This window comes from Ursus maritimus, unplaced genomic scaffold (genome assembly GCF_017311325.1).
Source record: "Ursus maritimus isolate PB19 unplaced genomic scaffold, ASM1731132v1 scaffold_1, whole genome shotgun sequence".
In the NCBI taxonomy this organism is placed as follows: Eukaryota; Metazoa; Chordata; class Mammalia; order Carnivora; family Ursidae; genus Ursus; species Ursus maritimus.
In genome coordinates, this window is record NW_024423343.1 from 53661071 (window position 1) to 53680987 (window position 19917).

A 19917-nucleotide genomic window follows, 5' to 3' on the forward strand; every position below is an offset into this window, starting at 1 on the left:
ATGGGTCTGATGATTGCTTTATCTTGCTTTTCTTGCTTTTGTTTGTTTTGCTAGGAGCAAGTTCAACCCAAAAGTTAATTGAAGTTGGTAGGGTTTTGCAAGTAGTGACTTATTTTTGGAACTATTAAGATTTCTCAAGTTAGAGCTCAACAACAAAACTGAATCACTAGTTTTTACTTTAATTTTTCTAATTTAATACAGCCACAAAAGATAAAGCTACCTGGGATAGAAATTTTCTTGTGAAAGTTTAATATTGGTCAAGTGTTCTGTGGATCAATTGCTTACTTTCATACGTAAGCTTTATACAAATTTTATTTAGCTGACAAAAAAATTGACTAGTGTGTATGTTATGGCTAAACTCATAACCTAACAATGTTCCTCACAGAGAAAATATTTATATAATTAAGATTTGCAACTTCTTCTTTCTTAAAACTATTACAATACATTCAATTAAAGCATTTTTACTCAACCAAAGGTATTATTACTCAAAAATGGATACCTAGATTCTTGATATGAAATATACAGTTGATGGAATTCTTATAAAATTAATGAGTCTGGAACCATGGAGGACGTGTTCACTTATCCAAGAAGGTCTGACAATAGTAGTTAAAAAAATACAATTCTGGGGCGCCTGGGTGGCACAGCGGTTAAGCGTCTGCCTTCAGCTCAGGGCGTGATCCCGGCGTTATCGGATCGAGCCCCACATCAGGCTCCTCCGCTGTGAGCCTGCTTCTTCCTCTCCCACTCCCCCTGCTTGTGTTCCCTCTCTCGCTGGCTGTCTCTATCTCTGTCAAATAAATAAATAAAATCTTTAAAAAAAAAATACAATTCTTGGGGTGCCTGTGTGGCCCAGTCAGTTAAGTGACCAGTTCTTGGATTCTGTTCAGGTTGTGATCTCAGGGTTATGATCGAGCCCCACCTCTGGCTAAGCACTTAGTACAAAGTTTGCTTCAGATTCTCTNNNNTTCCCTCTTCCTTTGCCCCCACCCCTGCTCATGCTCTCACTCGCTCTCTCTAAAATAAATAAGTCTTCAAAAATATATATAATTCTTCATTTGCAACAATATGGATAGACCTCGAGGGTATTGTGCTAAATGAAAGAAGCCAGACAGAGAAAGACAAATACCATATGATTTCACTTATATGTGGAATATAAAACAAACAAACAAACAAATGAACAAAAAACCAAACACTTTCTTAAATATTGAGAACAAACTGGTGGTTGCCAGAAGGAAGGGACTGGGAGAATGGACAAAATAGGTGAAGGGGATTAACAGGTACAAACTTCCAGTTATAAAATAAGTCACAGAGATGAAAAGTACAGTATAAGGAATATAGTCAATAATATTGTAATAATATCATATGATAACTATACTTATTGTGGTGAGCATTGAGTAATGTGTAGAATTGTTGAATCAGTATGTTGTATATCTGAAACTAATATAGCATTGTATGTCAATTATACTTCAATAATCAATTTTTTTTAAAAAAAGAAAAATCTCCAGGCCATGTCAATATATATTGACATATATATATTGAGATATATATACATAATTCTTTAAGTTTTATTCTCAACTATAGAAATTTGCCTGATCTTTAGTCTTTAGTTATTAGTTGTGCCATATGGTTATATATATATGATTCTCTTCTGAATATTTGCTATGCTAAAAGTAATCAGAAATTACTTTTGTTGGGGCGCCTGGGTGGCGCAGTTGTTAAGCGTCTGCCTTCGGCTCAGGGCGTGATCCTGGCGTTCTCGGATCGAGTCCCACATTGGGCTCCTCCGTTGGGAGCCTGCTTCTTCCTCTCCCACTCCCCTGCTCTGTTCCCTCTCTCGCTGGCTGTCTCTCTGTCACATAAATAAATTAAAAAATCTTTAAAAAAAAAAAAGAAATTACTTTTGTTTAATTCCTTTGATGGCATCCATCCATAGATTTGTCGCAAGATCTTAGATTAATGAGGTTATTTGGCATTGCTGAAAATATTCCAGACTCAAGGCATTTGATAGGTTTTCCAAAAAGAATACTAGGGGAAAAAAGTCACCGTTGTGGGGTGAGGGTGGGGGAGGAACATGAATATTTTGGGATGTGGCTTAGAATTTTCCATATTTGTTTCTAGACTTTTTAATTTGCAGAGAGTAGAAGTAGGGTTTCTAGGTAAAAACACAGGACACCCAGTTAAAGTTGAATTTCAGATAAACAACAAATAATATTTTTAGTATCAGTTCATCCCCAATTTCGCAAATGTGATTGTTGATCTGAAATTCAAATTTTACTGGTTATCCTGTATTTTTATTTGCTAAATCTGGCAACCCTACCTACATGGCTCAGTTTATGCTCTAAGACATATTATGATTTCACTGAGGAAAAGATAGCAATTAAGGCCACTCATAATATAAGCAATGAAGCATATGGGAAATGGAGAGATTCTTTTAAGATCATTTTATTTTTTATTCCTTGATTCACCAAATATTTACTGAGTATCAACTAAGTGTCAGGCACACTCTTAGGGACAGGCTATCCATTGGGGACCAAAACCAGATCTGATCCTTCAGAGTGCTTACAGTCTAGTGGGGGAGGCAGGTGATGAACAACTTAGATAATTACTCCAACTGTGGTAAGCGGTGTGAAGTGGACAGAAAGTCTTTATCTGTGATAATTGTCTGCTTCGCTGATTCAAATAGTTTCAATTAAGTGGAGTTAATACCTCCTTTTTTTTTTAAATAATAAAGGACGTGGGAAAATTTGATTTAAACTAGGCAAGTGGGTGGTATGCCTTAAATTCTAAAAGCCTGGCTAAGCACCACCTGGTGGCAGAGATTTTGAATTTCAGCTTGAATTTTTGTGGAATTTTATTTTTTAAAGTAAAGATAAATTTTGAAGATCAAAACTGCAAAAAGAGACTTGTAAGTTGTAAAAAATTTTAATAAAATGACATCCAAATTAAAGTTACCATAGTAAAAAAATAAAGTTACCACAGTAAAACTGAACCAAAAGAACAAAATCTATTCAGTTATTTTTGCACTGAAAATACCTATAAATAATTATGAGCCAATGAAGATAATAATAGGATGACACAATACTCTGCCAAATATTTCTACAACAGAAATGCAATTGAATATTAATGCAAGAGCTGTAAGTTGATTGTGTGCCAAGTGTTCAACGTGTTTTATCCCATTTAACCTTCCCAAGAACTGTGTGAGGTACAAGACCACACCACAGAATTTCCCCAGTAGAAAATGTCTTGGTTTTTAATAACCAAACCTCATAGAACATATTTCTTTCTCAATACAACATTTTTTAAGGATTTTATTTATTTATTTGACAGAGAGAGAGAGCACAAGCAGGGGAAGAGGGAGAGGGAGAAGCAGGCTCCCCACCAAACAGGGAGCCTGATGTGAGGCTCGATCCCAGGACTCTGGGATCATGACCTGAGCTGAAGGCAGATGCTTAACCGACTGAGCCACACATGCGCCCCCTCAATACAACATTTTTGTGCCTTTGTTTATATTGGGAAAATATATATTTATGTCCCCAAAACTCTGTATATTTTTTTAAACAAAATGAGGTATGGGGAAAATTTTGATTTACATTCCAGATAGACTTTGTCTAAAGAATGTCCAAATCATGTGTAGACATGTTGAGAACCGCACAGAATTTAACAATGAGGCTGTGCATCTCAGTTGTCGCTGCTGCTGAGAAAGGTGACTCGCCCTGAAGTGTCACCACCAAGCTGCTAACATATAGCTCTTGTTTTTGCTTCATAGTATCTGACAATGAGTCCCCTCCCAAAGATGACAAAGTGTTGAGAAAACTATGGGAAAAGAAGCGGGTGATCAAAGTGCTTACAATGGGAGAGAAGATACTGCTGAATATGAAGCAATGTTTTGTTAAGACTGTTTTGGTTATTATCAGAAAGAAAACACTTGAAGCGATTTATAATCTAACATTTTTTGTTTCATGCATGCATATTAATTTTACTGTGTTTTCATTAAGTTTTAGAAAGTGCTTGTAGGTTTTATAATGCATTATAATTTTTTTCAATTAAAAATAATGGAAAACAGGCTCCCTGTGGGTGTTTTCAGGTAGAACCGGATTTTCAAGAATAGATTACTGATGTTAAGGGAGATGCCTGTTTAGTGTTAATATTATGCCATTTTACAAAGAAACTAAGCCACTTGTCCAAACTCCCATAGCTGGGAAGCAGTGGAGTCTTGGCAGCCTTACCCCAGAGGCTTTGTTCTCCACCTGTGACACTGCCCCACTGTGGTCCCTCCACTGTCCCACGGATGGTGCATACTTCACATCAGCATTTCTCAAAGCTTTGGGGAAATAGGTTATTATTAGGTTGGAATGTTACTAGGTTAATATATCCCCTAAAAGGGAGTTCTGTGGCTAGATTAGGGAAATTCTGTATTTAACAAAATAAAATGTGTTAGTCTATTTTCCAGAACCAAATGTGCAATGCAGTTCTCTAAGATTGCTAGTTGAAGAGGGAGTCAGCATTTCCTAAACTTATTTGTTTGAAATTTGTGTAGATTAAGAATGGGATTGGTAGCAGGACACCTGAGTGGCTCAGTCAGTTAAGCATCTGCCTTTGGCCCAAGTCGTGATCCCAGGGTCTTGGGATCAAGTCCCCCATCAGGCTCCCTGCTCAGCGGGGAGTCTGCTTCTCCCTCTATTCCTCCCCTTTTTCATGATATCTCTTTCTCTCTCTCTTTCTCTCTCAAATAAATAAACAAAATCTTTTTTAAAAAAAAAGAATGGGATTGGTAGCATAAAACATATAACATGTATAAATTGTGTGTGTGTGTGTGTGTGTATGCCTCGTAACATACCAATACTGACTTAAGCAAATGTATGTTTATTTGTCTTACATAACAAAAAGTCTGAAGCAGGGCAGTCCAAGGCCAGATTCATTTCTCTTTCCCATTCTGTTCTGTCCATCACAAGCGGTCATTCACACTCATATTTGTCACCTCACAGCTACCAGATTTTGCTGCACCCCCAAGTCTTACAGCTGTTTTTCAGAGAAGAAAAAGGAAAGAGGCAGCCCCACCACTCCCACTTGTATTTCATTGACCAGAGGAGCATCACATACCCACTCCACATGACTACCCCTAGCTGCAGGGAGCCTGTGAATTCGAGTTTTGGCTTTTCAGCCTCTGAATCAGTAAGTTACAATGTAGTGATAAGCCGCAAAGATTGATCTCATGCTCACATGACATATCATCAGCTGAGGCTTGGCTGTGGTGGTGCTCTTCATTTTGGGACCCAAGCTGAGAGAGCAGCCCTTCTGGGGGCTACACACATCCCACGGTGGAAGGGAACAGGAGATGGCAGAACCGCGTGATGGCTCTTAAAGACTGCTCAAAAACGGTATCCGTCACTTTCCCCCACACTGCATTGGCTAGAGCTAGTCATATACCAAGGCTGTCGGTAGGACAGAGAAATATAATCCTCTTACAAAAAACATCACAGATAGTTGGGCATATCAATATAATCTTTCCTATATAATAAAAGCAAGCGAGAATAGACCAGAAATGGAAGTTGAGTCAGCCATCTACAGTGTCTGCCACAGTTCACACACACACACACACACACGCACGCGCGCACACACACAATTTTTATTTATGTTCCAGAGCATTTCACAGGACAAGTATTCATGTCCTTTGGGAACTGTGGTCTTGAGCCACGTCACGCCCCTTTGATAAAATAACTACCTGTAGAAACATCCTGGTATAAAATACTTAGCCCTTACGTATTGCATGGTGCACTGGCTGTTATACACAACTAATGAATAATCGAGCCTTTCATCGGAAACCGGGGATGTACTCTATGGTGACTAACATAATATAATAAAAAATCATTAAAAAATAATAATAAAATAAAATAAAATACTTAGCCCTTAGTGTGGGCTGCAGTTCCATTCAGCATTATAATAGATTCCATTGCAATTGCACAGATAACAATCTGTGTCACAGTTATTGGAAATTTTGTGCACATTAAAGTCCACTGTTGAAAAGATAGTCTCTTCAATAAATGGTGTTGGGAAAACTGGACAGCTACATGCAAAAGTGTGAAACTGGACCACTATCTTACACCATATACAAAAATAAATTCAAATTATTTTTTAAAGAATTGAATGTAAGACCTGAAGCCATAAAACTCCTAAAAGAAAACATAGGCAGTAAGATCTTTGACATCAGTCTTAGCAATATTTTTTGGACCAGTCTCCTCAGGCATGGGCAACAAGAGCTAAAATAAACAAATGGGACTACATCAAGCTAGAAAGCTTCTGCACAGAGAGGAAACCATCAACAAAACAAAAAGTCCACCTACTGAATGGAAGAAGATTTTTGCAAATCATACATCTGATATGCGGAATCTAAAAACAAAACAAAAGAACAAATGAAACAAAAGAGAAACAGACTCTTAGAAACAAGAAACAAACTTTTGGTTGCCAAAAAGGGGAAGGGTTGGCAGGGGAGGCAGATGAAATAGGTAAAGGGGATTAAGAGGTACAAACCTCCAGTTAGAAAATAAATGAGTCATGGGAGGTAATGTACAGCAAAAGAAATAGAGTCAATAATATTGTAATAACTGCATGGTGACATATGTTAACTAGACTTATCATGGGCATCGTTTTGTAATGCATCAAAGTATCAGACCACTATGATGTATACCTGAAACTAATAGGATATTGTATGTCAATTATACGTCAACCTAAAAAAATCCACATTGTCAAGGTGATATAATGAACCGTGTTTATTTACAAGCCAGGAGAATTTCAGAAAATAGTCAAGTCTAGTTATTAAAGGGTTTTTTTTTTCCCTTTTCTTCTGAATCAGGTGCTGTCATACCATGCAACATGTTCAAAAGCCGAAGTTGACAAGTTTAAGGTAAGGAAGCAGAGGGTTCCCTGCTAGTACATAATGTTAAGTTTCACATGGCATTCTGACCTGTTGTTACTTGCTTCTGCAGAATCATTCCTGCCCACTGGGTGTTAGGAAAAAGAACTGGGCAATGGTGTGTTTGAATATTTCAGTCTTAGAGGGGAAAAGGGACTTAAATACAACTGAATAGCCTCTTCCTGATCATTTAAACGATTCAGTGTTTATTTCTTTCCATTTGTTAAGTAAGTGGGATATTAGAAAAAAAATCTGTGTAATATTGTGAGAATCAGGACACCTGGCTTTGGCGTTCATTTTTCCTCCAGCTTTCTGTTCACTTAAAATCCATATATTTTCATTTGTAAAAATAAGTGAAGAGATTAGGACAATAATAGCTAACATTTGCCAAATGCTTACTATGGACCAGGCCCAATACAAAGCATTTTACCTATATAATTCATTTGAGGTTCGTAATCCTGTGAAGTACATACTGTTTTACAGATGAGTCAATTGAGGCATGGAGATGTGAAGTAGACAGGCCAAGGTCAAATGATTGTATGGGGTATAGCCAGGCAATCTGGCTCTGGAACTGGAGTTCCTAACCACTGTGTTCACTGCTGTTTAGTGGGACATTCTTCCAGATCCGACATACGATAAGTTTGTGAATGAGTCTTAGATATCCTTTATCTTTATTTTTTAAGATTCTATTTTTAAGTAATCTCTACACCCAACATGGGGCTTGAACTCCAACCCTGAGATCAAGAGTCACATGTTCCACCAACCTAGTCAGCCAGGCGCCTCTAGACATTCTTTTTCACCTCAGTCACCACCATTCTTGTAAAGGCAGCACAGATTTCTTGTTTCTTTCCCTGTTTTTCTAACCAGTCATGGTCAAAATATGAGTGTGGGAGACCTGATTTTCCTCCCTTTTGAAAGCTTTGGTCTCTGCCTTTTTAAGTTTTTATGGAGGTTCAGAATTATCAGTTTAGCCACCACAACTGTAAGAAAGATAAGTGTTTTGTATTGTGATACTTGTATGTAATAACCCTTGGTGATGGCTAGTCTTCTAAGAGTTTCATTTGCATGCAGATGCATTCGTCTTCCAGGAAAAATGGCACAGAGACCTTTGGACCTGATCCCTGAATCAGATCATTAGAGTTGAGTCACAAAGAATGGAAACAAGGGAAGACTCCAAACCCAGCGTAGGGATGAGGGGACTGCTCAGAAGGGCGGGGAGCAGCGCATTTAGCGTGGGCACAAGCTGAGCTGCATGGGCTCCATCCAGGAAAATGGTGCTACTGGCTCAATGAGAGGCTTAGGAAAAGACCTGCAGTGGTGACCCAGATCAAGAGGGGCATGTTGCCAGCAAGAGGTGACACATGACCGCAGAAGAAGGAGACAGAACAACCCAAACTGTGGCAGTCAGGGCCCTCTTGTTAGGGAGATAAACAACCTACGTATCAGCTAGAAAGTGAGTGTCATCCGGGCATCACTTTTTGTATGTTGTGTTCACTGCTCTATCTCTATGGTTCTGGGAACATGGTAGTACTTAGTAAATATTTGTTGAATGGATGGATGGATGAATGAATGAATGAATGAATCCAAAGAGTATCAGCGTTCTGTAATTCAAAACAGTTATTCCTCAAGAAAATGTTAAAACCGTGGTTACATATGATTATTTTTCATCTCTTCTATATATTTTATAAATATGTCCATCAAAAATAGGTAAAGCTTTTATACTTTAATAAAGTTTAGTTACCTAGAAATCCAGTTTAGGGAAATAACTTGCCACAAATATTTTACTGTTCTTACTGTTTTGTATTTTTACCGTTATTATCATCATTGCTAAAAGAAGGAAGGGACCGGCAGGGAGAAAGATAGCAAAGCTCACAGTGAGATAAGCATGACTGCAGGAGCTATTTGATGGGACATGTGCAGAGACACAGCAGGCTAAAATCAGTAGCTATGTGCCCTCTAAAGGTACTGCCCTTTGTTCAGCCTTAATTCTTAATTCCTTGGAGTAAGGAAAACACCACTGTCTTAGAATTTGCCATGCTTTTCTATTGTTAACTCACAAACATACTAAAAATATGAAGTATTTAAATTTGAGAACAAAGGGTTATTTCATCTTACAATTATCAAGAGTATTAACTTAACTGATTTATTCCAGATTTTATCCTGAAAGATATTGGTAAGTATCTTATTACAATGTAATTGAGATATAGTAGATAATTTTAACCTAATGGCTTTTTTTCTTGATATATAAAGTAAACAAAACATTATCATAATTGGTAGCTGATGTCTTATAATTGCAGCAATAACATTAAAATGTAGTGAGCTTAAAATAGTCCTGCACATAGACACTGAAAAGTATTTACTGAAATTTTACACTGGAGTACGTGCAATGGCAGTTTCCTAACATTGTAGCTAAAAAGCAGTAAATAAATGCTTTGTTTTGACCCATATGTACAGATAAACCATGCTTACATTCAAATATATTGTAACCTTTGTTACTTACAATAATTTTTAACAGAGATAGTTAAGAAAATAGATCTATAGAGAGAGATTTGAAATCTGGAATCAGAGTTATCCATAAAATTTCGTCATTTAAGGATGGCTGAGTCAATGTATTGGGCTATGTGCAGCTGGGACCAAGCTATTGATCAATGATTCAGAGATGAGGTCAGGGTTTGGAAGGAAATATCGTCATCTGGTGTTAACAAGGATCTGGAGGTCAAATACACACATACATAGGCCAGACTCCAGTTGCGGCTCAAGCTGTACCACATCTGGGATTCAGATATGTTGAGAACACCAGTGAGAAGTGGTTGTTCACACAAGAGACTAGGAGGCCTCCTAGTCAAGAACTCTTCCTAATGGAAATTGAGGCCACAGGCCTCAGTGTCTAGATGATTCCAAGTTCAGCATGGGGTTTGTCTCTTGGATTTGTCCCTTACCCCAGCCTCCTATAGATTCATCTTCTCAGCTAAAAACATGAATGGACACAAAAGGTATGGACCTTAGTAGTTTCAGTGCAATGAATGACCCCGAGAGCATGAGGGTTCCAGAGTGCCAATAGAATGCAACAGAAAGTGGCAGCCCAATGGAAAGGAAGCCTCATATAGACCAGAGAGAAGGCACCTATCAAAATGACCACCAGAAGCTGAAGGAATCAATGCAGGCTGAGTGGTCACATTTTAAGGACAAGTACGGTATATCCTGAGAACTCTCAGAAATAAGTAGGAGAGATGGAAATCCCATAATATTGGAGAGTACAATACATACTATTAATTACTTTCAATTCATTACCATTTGTACTCCTCAGTGGGATGGTTTCAAGGAACACAGATTTCATATATGATAAACCTATAGTCAATCTTTAATAATCACTAATGCTAGGCTAATATCACTTACCTTTTTTCATATCTTGTCTACCTATTTCACACCTGTCCATATTTGGGGGTTTCTTTTCCTACTGTAGAATGCCATAGGAGAGGGAAAAGATATTTTCATTTCTGTTTTGTTCTGTTCTGTTAACTTCAGTTCTCCTGTTGGGAAAAGTCTCCTTCGTGGGTGTGTGGTGGGTGGGTGAATGGTGGTCAGAGTGTGAAAACCATTCTAGAAGCTTTCCTGGATTATCTAGCCGGAATAAGTAGATGAAATAACATACGATTGCTCATCAAGGAATGTCAGAACCTAAGCTTATTTTTGTGGTTCTGATATATTATTTATACCTTGGGAAACAGTCCTTTTTGGAGGGCCACCTATACACAAAAAGATCACAGAAATTCCTGGAACTAATGAATTAACTTTTTCAAAGCCTGGTAGAGGTTATAATGTTAATAATTTATCCTTTATGGGCTGGTTGCCCTGTGCATTGAATGAAGAAACCAGCATCTAAAGAATGGTTTTTATCCTCATTAACATTCACTGATCTTCCTTGAACTTGAAATAGAAAAGGTGTGCCCAGAAAATTTGTGCAGATTTCAGTGCCTGTTTATATCTCTTCTGCTCTGTGCTAACAGGAATAATGTATAAAGACCATATTGACAATTAGATCTCTTTGAAGATGACTGGTTTAAAGGCTTTTAATAACCTGAAGATGCCAGCTGTGATAACATAAGAAAATGAGTTTAGTACACCAATTATATGCTCCTGTAATTTTATGCACTTTCCTAAGATTCCAATGCAGTGGACAGACCAAACATTTACCACTATATATGTCAGTTTACCGATTAAAATCAACTTATGGACGTTCTCATGTTATATTGCCACCTTTTATCATCCCTTCCTTCAATTCCAAACTGCATGGGTTATGGCTGCAATCAGAGATGAACTCGTTTACGGCACTATTTAACTGCCTCAGTAATTAAACACCGATAACTCATGTTGGGTGTTTGGGTTTGGACTACCTCTTGCGTATTTCAAGTTATCAATGTTAATGCCTAGACCACAAAGTAACATCCTGGTAAAATAAATAAAATAAAATGCCAAGGAATAGGTACCTCCTATGGCCTTTACAGACCAGAATAAGAATGGCCATGTCAAAAATAGGATCTTACAACCTCCTCTGTAAGATAGAGGGCAGGGGACAGGCTGGGCAATGGGATGTGATGTACTCGGCTTTTTTTTTTTTTTTTTTTTAAGTAATTCAGTTTGAGGAGACATCTTTGATCTATGAAATATTCAAATGCTATCATAAGCCCTGGCAGTTGTGCGGGTAGATGTGTCTGTCATAGGTCCTGCAGGAGAGACCCTGTGCAAGGAGGCAGGAGTTGGGGCTCACCCCCACTGGGCTGGTCAAGTGATGGGTTGCCTCTTGGTGAGTGATCTCCCAATAGGCGCACCTTTTTCTAATTGCACAAAGACGGAACGTATGCTGGCCACTGCCCTGCCAACTCGATGTCCAAAGCTGTGGAAAAAGTCCAATCCTTGCACCGGCTTCTTGTAGAAGAAGAGTGTCCCATGTAGACAAAAGGTAACACCATGGCACTTACCCAAACCCAAGTGCTGCCAAGGAGGGGAGAGGTAGGGCAGGGCACCATGTGGCAGAGGAATGGGGAGCTCATGTTCCCCACTGCAATCAGTAGGAAGCACCTTCCAGCTCCTCTCTGGCAAGCCAGGTGCTCCCACAGAGACACCTCTAGAGTCCTGGGGGTAATCCACCACCCCAGGGTGCCAGGGAGGGAAGGAGAGCTTCCTCTTGCTCCTCCGGCCTCAGCCCTCACAGTCTTCCTGAAATGCCACCTTTGGAAATCTCAACAACCAACCACTTTCCAGTTCACCTCTGCTTATTTCTAATGTTGTTTAAAAGATGACCTCGCAGCAGTATAAATGGAATTTGGGAATCATCTTACAAAACCTAACCTATCCTGTCCCCTTTCTTGTCCCCACCTCTTGACTTGAGGGCTTTGTTGTTACTTTAAATAGTATCTATGCTGAGTTTAATTTCTGAGATTTTTTTTTATCATCAGGGAGTTCTTGAACCTTCAGCAGGAAACTGGCTGCGGGGAAACAACCGGGAATCAGCATCCGAAAGGGCACGTACTGCTCCTGTGCCAGTAGGCTGAGCCCAGCAGCCTGCACTGCTTAGGCCATGTCTAGATATATGTGGAATGCTTTGTGTCCAAATGTCATGAGGCTTCTCTTTATGAATTGTGTCTTCACGGAATGTTAGGTCGAAAAAAAGATGGTTAGGGGTGCCTAGGTGGCTCAATTGTTTAAGTGTCTGCCTTCAGCTCAGGTCATGATCTTAGGATTCTGGGATCGAACCCCGCATTGGGCGCCCTGCTCAGTGGGGAGCGGTGGAGAGTCTGCTTCTCCCTCTTCCCCTGATGCTCCCCCTGCTTGTGCTCACTCTCTCTCTCTCTGACAAATAAATAAATGAAATCTTTTTTAAAAAGCAGTACCTGAAACCTCAATTATATCTGATACCTGGGTCTGCTATAATTTAAAAAAAAGGTGGTTACGCTTTGTCACTCTTGAGTGTTGACAACACTGGGGAGGGGAGCATTGTGAAGGGAACCGGGGCTGAAGTTGAGCCCCACCTTTCCTACTGCTGCAGTCTGTGGCTATGAGTTGAGGGCTCCTCAAGAACTCCCCTGGCCAAGCTACATCCTGTGGTGGCCCTGAGCTCCTCTCAGATCAGCTTCAACAGCCATAATTTGTCACTTCTTTCCATTTGGAAACAAAACAGGGACACTGTCTCCAAAAGGTCATGAGGAACGTTGACTTTCCCTGGGAGGAAGGATGTGCCTGGAAGGCATTCACCTGCCTTCTTGCTTCCACACACTAACACAGCTGGTCCACTGCACTCCTGGAGCGGTACACACGAAGGCCCAGGGAGTCTGACCCTGAGGGAATGAAATAAAAAGGCAGCTCATTTTTGGTTTCAGAGCAGTGATGAGCCCTGAAGGTCCAGGGCAGACAGGAGTGGAGGGCAGTCGTGGGGCCCGGTTAGAACGCTGACTCCTGAAGGGTGAAGGGAGCTATAGAGGCCAAAGGGGTCAGACCTTTCCAGAACACTAGGACATCTGGGACTGTATCACTCTCCTTCTTTCTGGTTTGCCTCTAGTTAGAGCCATCTATGACAACAAACATGGATCTGGGAAATAAAGAACTGATATGCCCTCCCCTCAGTGATGTTGGTTTGGTTTAACCATCATAATGATTGGTTTTCTCTCTGCATCTCCTTCAGTAAACATAGGAGCTACAAACTCCTCACTGCTATGCTTCCCTCACCTTCCCCTCCAGCGGCCCACTTTGGATATAGCTGTCCACTCACCTTTGAGTCCTCACACCTCCTCACTCCTGTGGGCTCTTCTCTCCATTCTGACTTCACACTGTCTCCCATGTTCCCCCATCCTCACAGTCACCACCAGCTTGGATCCTCATTCTTTCTCATGCAGACATTTGTTTTGCATGCTCTCCTAGCTGGGCTCCCTGCTTCCCTTTCTCTCTCTCACTCTTTTTTTATTTTTTTTAAGCAAACTCTTATGGTCAACATAAGACCTGTTCCCAAATTCATCCTGTGCATAGCGGCCAGATTGACAGTACCCTTCTGTCGGTGCCGGTTGCCTTCTCACAAAGCTCAACATCTTCTGTAAGCCTCTAGATTCCATCATTTCAAATTCTTCAGTCGGACATTAAAATGGGTGAAGACCAATGGGAGATACAGGCTTCCAGTTGTAGAATGAACGATTCACGGGAATAAATGGTACAACGGAGGGAATATAGTCAATGATACTGTAGTAGCGTATGGTGCAGATGGTAGCATAGCATAATGTGTAGAGAAGCTGAGTCACTTCTTAAATACCTTAAACTGATGTAACGTTGAGTGTCAGCTATACTCAAATTAAAACATTTAAAGGAAATAACTAAATTCATTATAATAATACTTATAAAAAGTGCTCTGAACTCTTCAACTCTAGTTCACTTTTCCATCCTGTTTCCCATGATCCCACTGACCCACCCTCGCACAAGCCCTATTTGATATCTTCTGTCTGTTCTCTGCCTTCCCGATCTCTGTTTGCACCCCTGTGCCTATGGCAGCACGTTTATATTCCTGACAATCCATCTGCTCCTGTTCAGGTGTGCCCTCCGTGAAGTCGTTCTCGCTGTGATTCAGGCAAACGTGATCTGCTTTTTTCATTATACTTTCCAGTTTCTACCTTGTGATGTAAACCTTTGTGCACCTGTCCATTCACCTGATTAAACCCGGAGCATTTTTAAGAGCAAATCCTTATTTACTCATTTTTGTAACCCTTGTATTTCCTAAAGTCATGTCTTGCACCTGGGTGCTGGAGAAATTTCTACCAAATTCATCGAACTGTTTGCACTTTTGATGGCAGAGGTGGTTACAACATGTGAGTAGAATTTGGAAGCAAGGGTCTATTAAATAAGACTGTCTGCAAATTGTATTTCAACACCTTGTTTTAAGATCTTGGTTGCTAGTTTCCTAAGAAGCCTGAACTATATGAAAATAAAGGGATTCATTTTCTTTGTTTAGGATACTGTCTTTGGAATGTTCAGTAATGACAATATCTGCCCTTGCCTACTGTGGGCAAAGGCCCCTTGTCGTTAATTCTTAGTTGATTCGGCAATTTGTAACACAAGTACACCTCGGAGATATTGAGGGTTTGGGTCCAGAGTAGTGCGTTAAATGAATATCACAATAAAGCGAGTCAAATGCATTTTTTGGTTTCCCAGTGTATATAAAAGTTATGTTTATACTATACTAGAGGCTATTAAGTGTGCAATAGCATGATGGCTAAAAACACAATGTACATATCTTAATTAACAAGTGTTTTATTGCTAAAGAAAAGGCTAACCGTCATCTGAGCTTTGAGCAAGTCATAATCACTGATCACAGATATATAATAATATATATAAGATATAATAATAATGTAAAAGTTTATAGTATTTTGACAATTAATGAGAATGTGACACAGAGACACAAAGTGAGCAAATGGTTTTGGAAGAATGGTGCTGATAGACTCACTCAACACAGGGCTGCCCAGACCTTCGGTCTGTAAAAAGTAAAGGTATCTGTGAAGCACAGTAAAGCAAAGTGCCATAAAATGAGCATGCCTGTGTCAGTCTGATTCTTCACTCGTGTAGCCACTACCACCATCCGGATGACTAAATCTGTTCAAACTACTCTTACCTTGAATCTCAGGATGCCTTTCTAATTCTTTTTCTTTGTATGGTCCTGCGTTCTGTCCCTTCTACCTATTTTTGAAATTATGTGCTGCTTTGGGTAGTTCTGTGTGGTTTCTCACAGTTGACAATGGATCCACCCAAAATCTTAAAAATGCGCATAAATCATGATTCTGTTGATCTCAAGGCCCAACATGAAATACCAAGTTAGGAGAGAATGTCTCAGTTGCCAGAGCTGTCCCTTTTGAGGCAGTCTTTGTAAGGCCACGGACCTAGGAGACCAGAGAGTGTGAACATGTAAATAGACAAAGCAGCCACCAGACCTCTGGGTTCATTTAAAATTGCTAGGCCTCAGGTTTCCTCATCTGCGCAGCAAAGCTGTTTGCAGCTATAAAACGCTATAATGTTATGAGGCTATAAAATGTATCTCCAGGAGGGAAGGGGAAAATAAAACACAAAGCAATATAAAGTTGACAAAACATCTTGGGGTTCTTATAACTTCTAAATACCCAAAGCTTTAAATTTAAGTTCTATTTAAAAATTTGGGTATTTGGTAGAAGACTTGGCTCAGCTTGATGTAATTACATATTATAAGTGATTTCCAAAGCCCACCATGGCTATATTGTATTTGAAAGGTAACATTATACAATAATATTCATGAGAAAGATCAGTGATTATTTTAGATAGGACAAGAATCTTAACCTCATCAGTATCGAAAGTATACACTAGGGCTACCTATAAATGTTTAAATAATAATAATGCCTCAAATAATACATAGTATGGCTTAGCAGTGTATAAAAACATTTTCCTCCCCATTAGCTTACTTGAACCTCACACCTCTTGGTGAGGGCAGGGTCATTACCCTTTACATACAAGGTGACCAAGAACCAAAAGAACCAGCAAGAAAAATGCACATGCTTGGCTTTGATTTTTCCTCTCCAGTGTTTCATTTTGACCTTGAAGACAATGCTTCCCTTCAAGTGCTGAATAGGAAAATGTAAGCAATATCATGGAATTTTATCCTGAGGTCATTTCTTTTGATTTCACTGTTATTCTTGGAACCCCTGTGGCATTTCAACAGTTTGGGGGCCAGATAAATGTGAACGGTGATGATGTCTGAGAAAAACAGAATTTGGGGCTGAACTTAACATAGACATTAAAAAGAGGCTTTTCATGGTACTCTTTGGGCAATCGATATATAATGCCATTTTATTAAAGACTTCTTTTTGTATTGGGGTTGTACCATCCGTGTGACTTCTTGCCCTGGGGTTTCAGACTGCTTAGAAACCTAAGGAAATTGGAAACAGCAAACATTATGAAGATATTGCATCATTCTGAGCAAGGGGGTATATGATCCATTATTCTGACATCTTGCTTGTCTTCCTTATGGTCTGATTGGCTATCTAGCTGTATAGAAATCTCTCGACATCTGGAAAGCTCAAAGGAAAGAGAGCAGTCCCACTTTATTATCCTGTGCTCTCCGGGCCTGCCAACTACCTTGTAAGAAAGATAACAAGGGTATGAGATTGTGAACATCAGTTTAAGGATAAAGCACTTGTCAGGAGATAAAGTCTTATGTTTAAGGCATGAAAACTCATGAACTAGAGACTATTTGGGGGAAGATATGAAGTGAAGAATGGGAGGCTGGGTTTACATTTGTATAATGTTTCCTATACTGATGCACGGTATTAGGGACATCCTGGACAGTAATCTGCATATCTGCAATCTGACAACTCTAACATAAGACTTTAAGCTCAGTTTTTAAGGATTTTTGAACGTTATCATTCTGAATTAACCTCTGTATATAGCTTCAATTTGTATGTGTGAATATGTGTGTGGGGTGTGTGTGTGTGTGTACACTTTAGCTTAAAGGTATAGTCAAGTGATTTAGTGTTTCAACTCTGGCATTAGAAAAAGATGGCAATTCATTGTCTCCAAAGAGACAAGCAACGGAAAATCTGTGAGAAAACAAGATCTGAGATGAAACACTTTGGCCACTGGGTGCCATCCTTGCTCCACGTAAGGATTTGCTTGAGCCACATTACTAGGAAAATGGTTAAAACCCGAAAGACAGTCATTTAAAAGTAATTTCAAGATATAATAATGTTTGTGTGTGCACATGACCTGGAATATGTTAGTGACACAGCAGCTTCTTCATCTGCTGAGGCACGAGGTGGAAGGACTGGGGAGCTCTCCCCTCTTGGCTCAGCCTTACCAACAAAGGCTGGGCAAAGCCCCCTTGATGGCTGGATCCCGATGAGCCAGCCAGCGGGGACAGGGGAGGCACAGTGGAGGGGCTGGGAGTTGATGGTGAGGTGGTGTGGTGGCTATCCAGAGGTCAGATGCGCCATTAGTTATTCATATTGCAGCGTATCGTGTGGTCTGCATGTAGCAGGACCTGAACCCAGCCTTCAGAGTGACTGTGCTCCATCCCTTCGAACGCATTCCTTTCATTACCAGAGCTGGTGGAGCCATTCAGCACTCTGCCCTTTTCTAGGAATGCTGGTGATACATGTTGGTAGAATAGGAACTCTGTGTGGGGAGCTTTTTCTTTCCCTGGAAGCAATTCACGGAGTTTACAAAGACAACACCTTAGCCAGGCACCAGAACACCCACAGTCCATGACACAGTATCTGTGCAGGAGTTTCCTTTCTTTGGATTTGACACTAATATACGCAAAACTTAGAAGTGCAACTCTGCTTTATGAACAAGAGCAGCCACAGAGACTATTCTAAGACTGTCTCGTAGCACAGGCCAACGTTTCCAGCTAGGGCCTCAAACATGTGGTTGAGACTAAAAGCAATTCAGGTGTGAGCAAGTAAGAATTTTAATAAAAATTGAAAATCTGTGACAGTCACATGGTGACAGAAGACTCTAGAATCCTTTCTGCAAGACCACATTGTAAAAGGAATCCAAGCTCGAAATAGATTTGACCGCACACCCCCAGGTTGGGGGCTGTGCTGCTTGGCCTCCGTTGGCCCGAGAAGCTGGCACAGAGCAGGGCCTCCAGGTACTTCTTCAGGTCCACTGTCATCGAACCCACACGCCCGTGAAAGGGGAAGGTGTAAGAAGGGCTGGTGAGAACATTAAAAAAGGCAGGCTTTTTTCAACCTACCCAGGGATAAAAGGTTTAAATACCATCCTGCTGTTAAGCATCCACAGGTGGATGGACTTTAAAATACATTTTCTGGACTTACTGTAGGGTAACATGATACCCATCATTATATACTTTCCAACACTGCTGCTCGCTGAGAGTATCGTTGTTGTCGCTGATTCAGTGTGTTTTCACCGCTCTTACTTCATTGGATGTTAACAGACGCCCTTAAAGGAGGCATCAGTGGCTTTATCCCACTTACAGGTGAGGCAGCTGAGGGAGATCACACGCCGCCCATTTGGAGCCCTCCCTTCTTGCCATGGAGGTCCTTTTTTTGGGACTCTCCTACCCAGTATATGCTCAGTTCACGCAGCATGACGGTCACCTGGGAAAGAACAAACATTTAATGAACCTTTAACTGTGTGCCAGTTCTCTTTGCAGGGCCTTACCTGTATCACACATTAAGAAATCGAGATCTACGCAGGCATGCTGAATTTGTAATGTTCCCTTTCAAAACAGACACAGAGCCTTTTTTGTTTTAGGTTCTTCTGGTCCTGGTTTGGCCCTGTCGTTCTGGTCTGATGATGAGCCCTTCTGAAATCTAAGGCTGAGTTCCTTGCTAGACGGACGAGTTCAGATTTCAGCAGACTCTGCTAAGGGCGTGTTTGTTTGTGTTGAAGGTGACACAGTAGGAAGGCAGTCCAGGCCTAAGCCGACACATGCATGCTTACCACAGACTTCGGCCCCCGGGAATAGCAACTTCACAGACAGGTTGTGGGATCTAAAAGTGATTTTTCCCCTCGAAGGGTAAATCCCAAACAGTTCTTGTGCTGAGTTATCCTATTCCTCTGTATACCAGGTTCATTTTCCTAACATATATTATAATTCATCTTGGGCCTTTCCAGAGACAGAAGGGGGTTCTGTGAAAACCAAGCTTTGTGATGGTTTTTGCAGGAACAGGTGGCCATCCTCACCACTGGGCTTAAATTTGTCAAACAACTCCATGAAACACTGAAGCTGGATTTTAAAGAAGGACACTTAGCACTCTTCCCCTCACGACCAGCAGGAAAACCCGAGAATTCAGGAAAGAAAGAGAAGAGGGAGAGAGGCTTTCAGTGACTATGTTGCTCTAGTACGAAAAATCATAGGACTCCCCGTCCCTTTATTTTTTTTTATGAAACTATCCATTTTCCTTTACTTACTTAGCTTTTTTTTTATTATTCACCCTCTCTTTAAAACCATGGAGAAACATTCTTCTGCCTAAAATATCTTT

General features: G+C 40.3%; 1 protein-coding gene across 1 annotated transcript in view; it reads left to right on the plus strand.

The window, feature by feature from the left end:
* PDE11A (phosphodiesterase 11A) overlaps positions 1-19917 on the plus strand; it is a 357140-nt gene that overhangs the window by 219202 nt on the left and 118021 nt on the right. The window contains exon 10 of the mRNA XM_008687179.2: positions 6851-6901. Coding sequence (XP_008685401.2) covers positions 6851-6901 — 51 coding nt within the window. The remainder of the gene's footprint in view (positions 1-6850; positions 6902-19917) is intronic.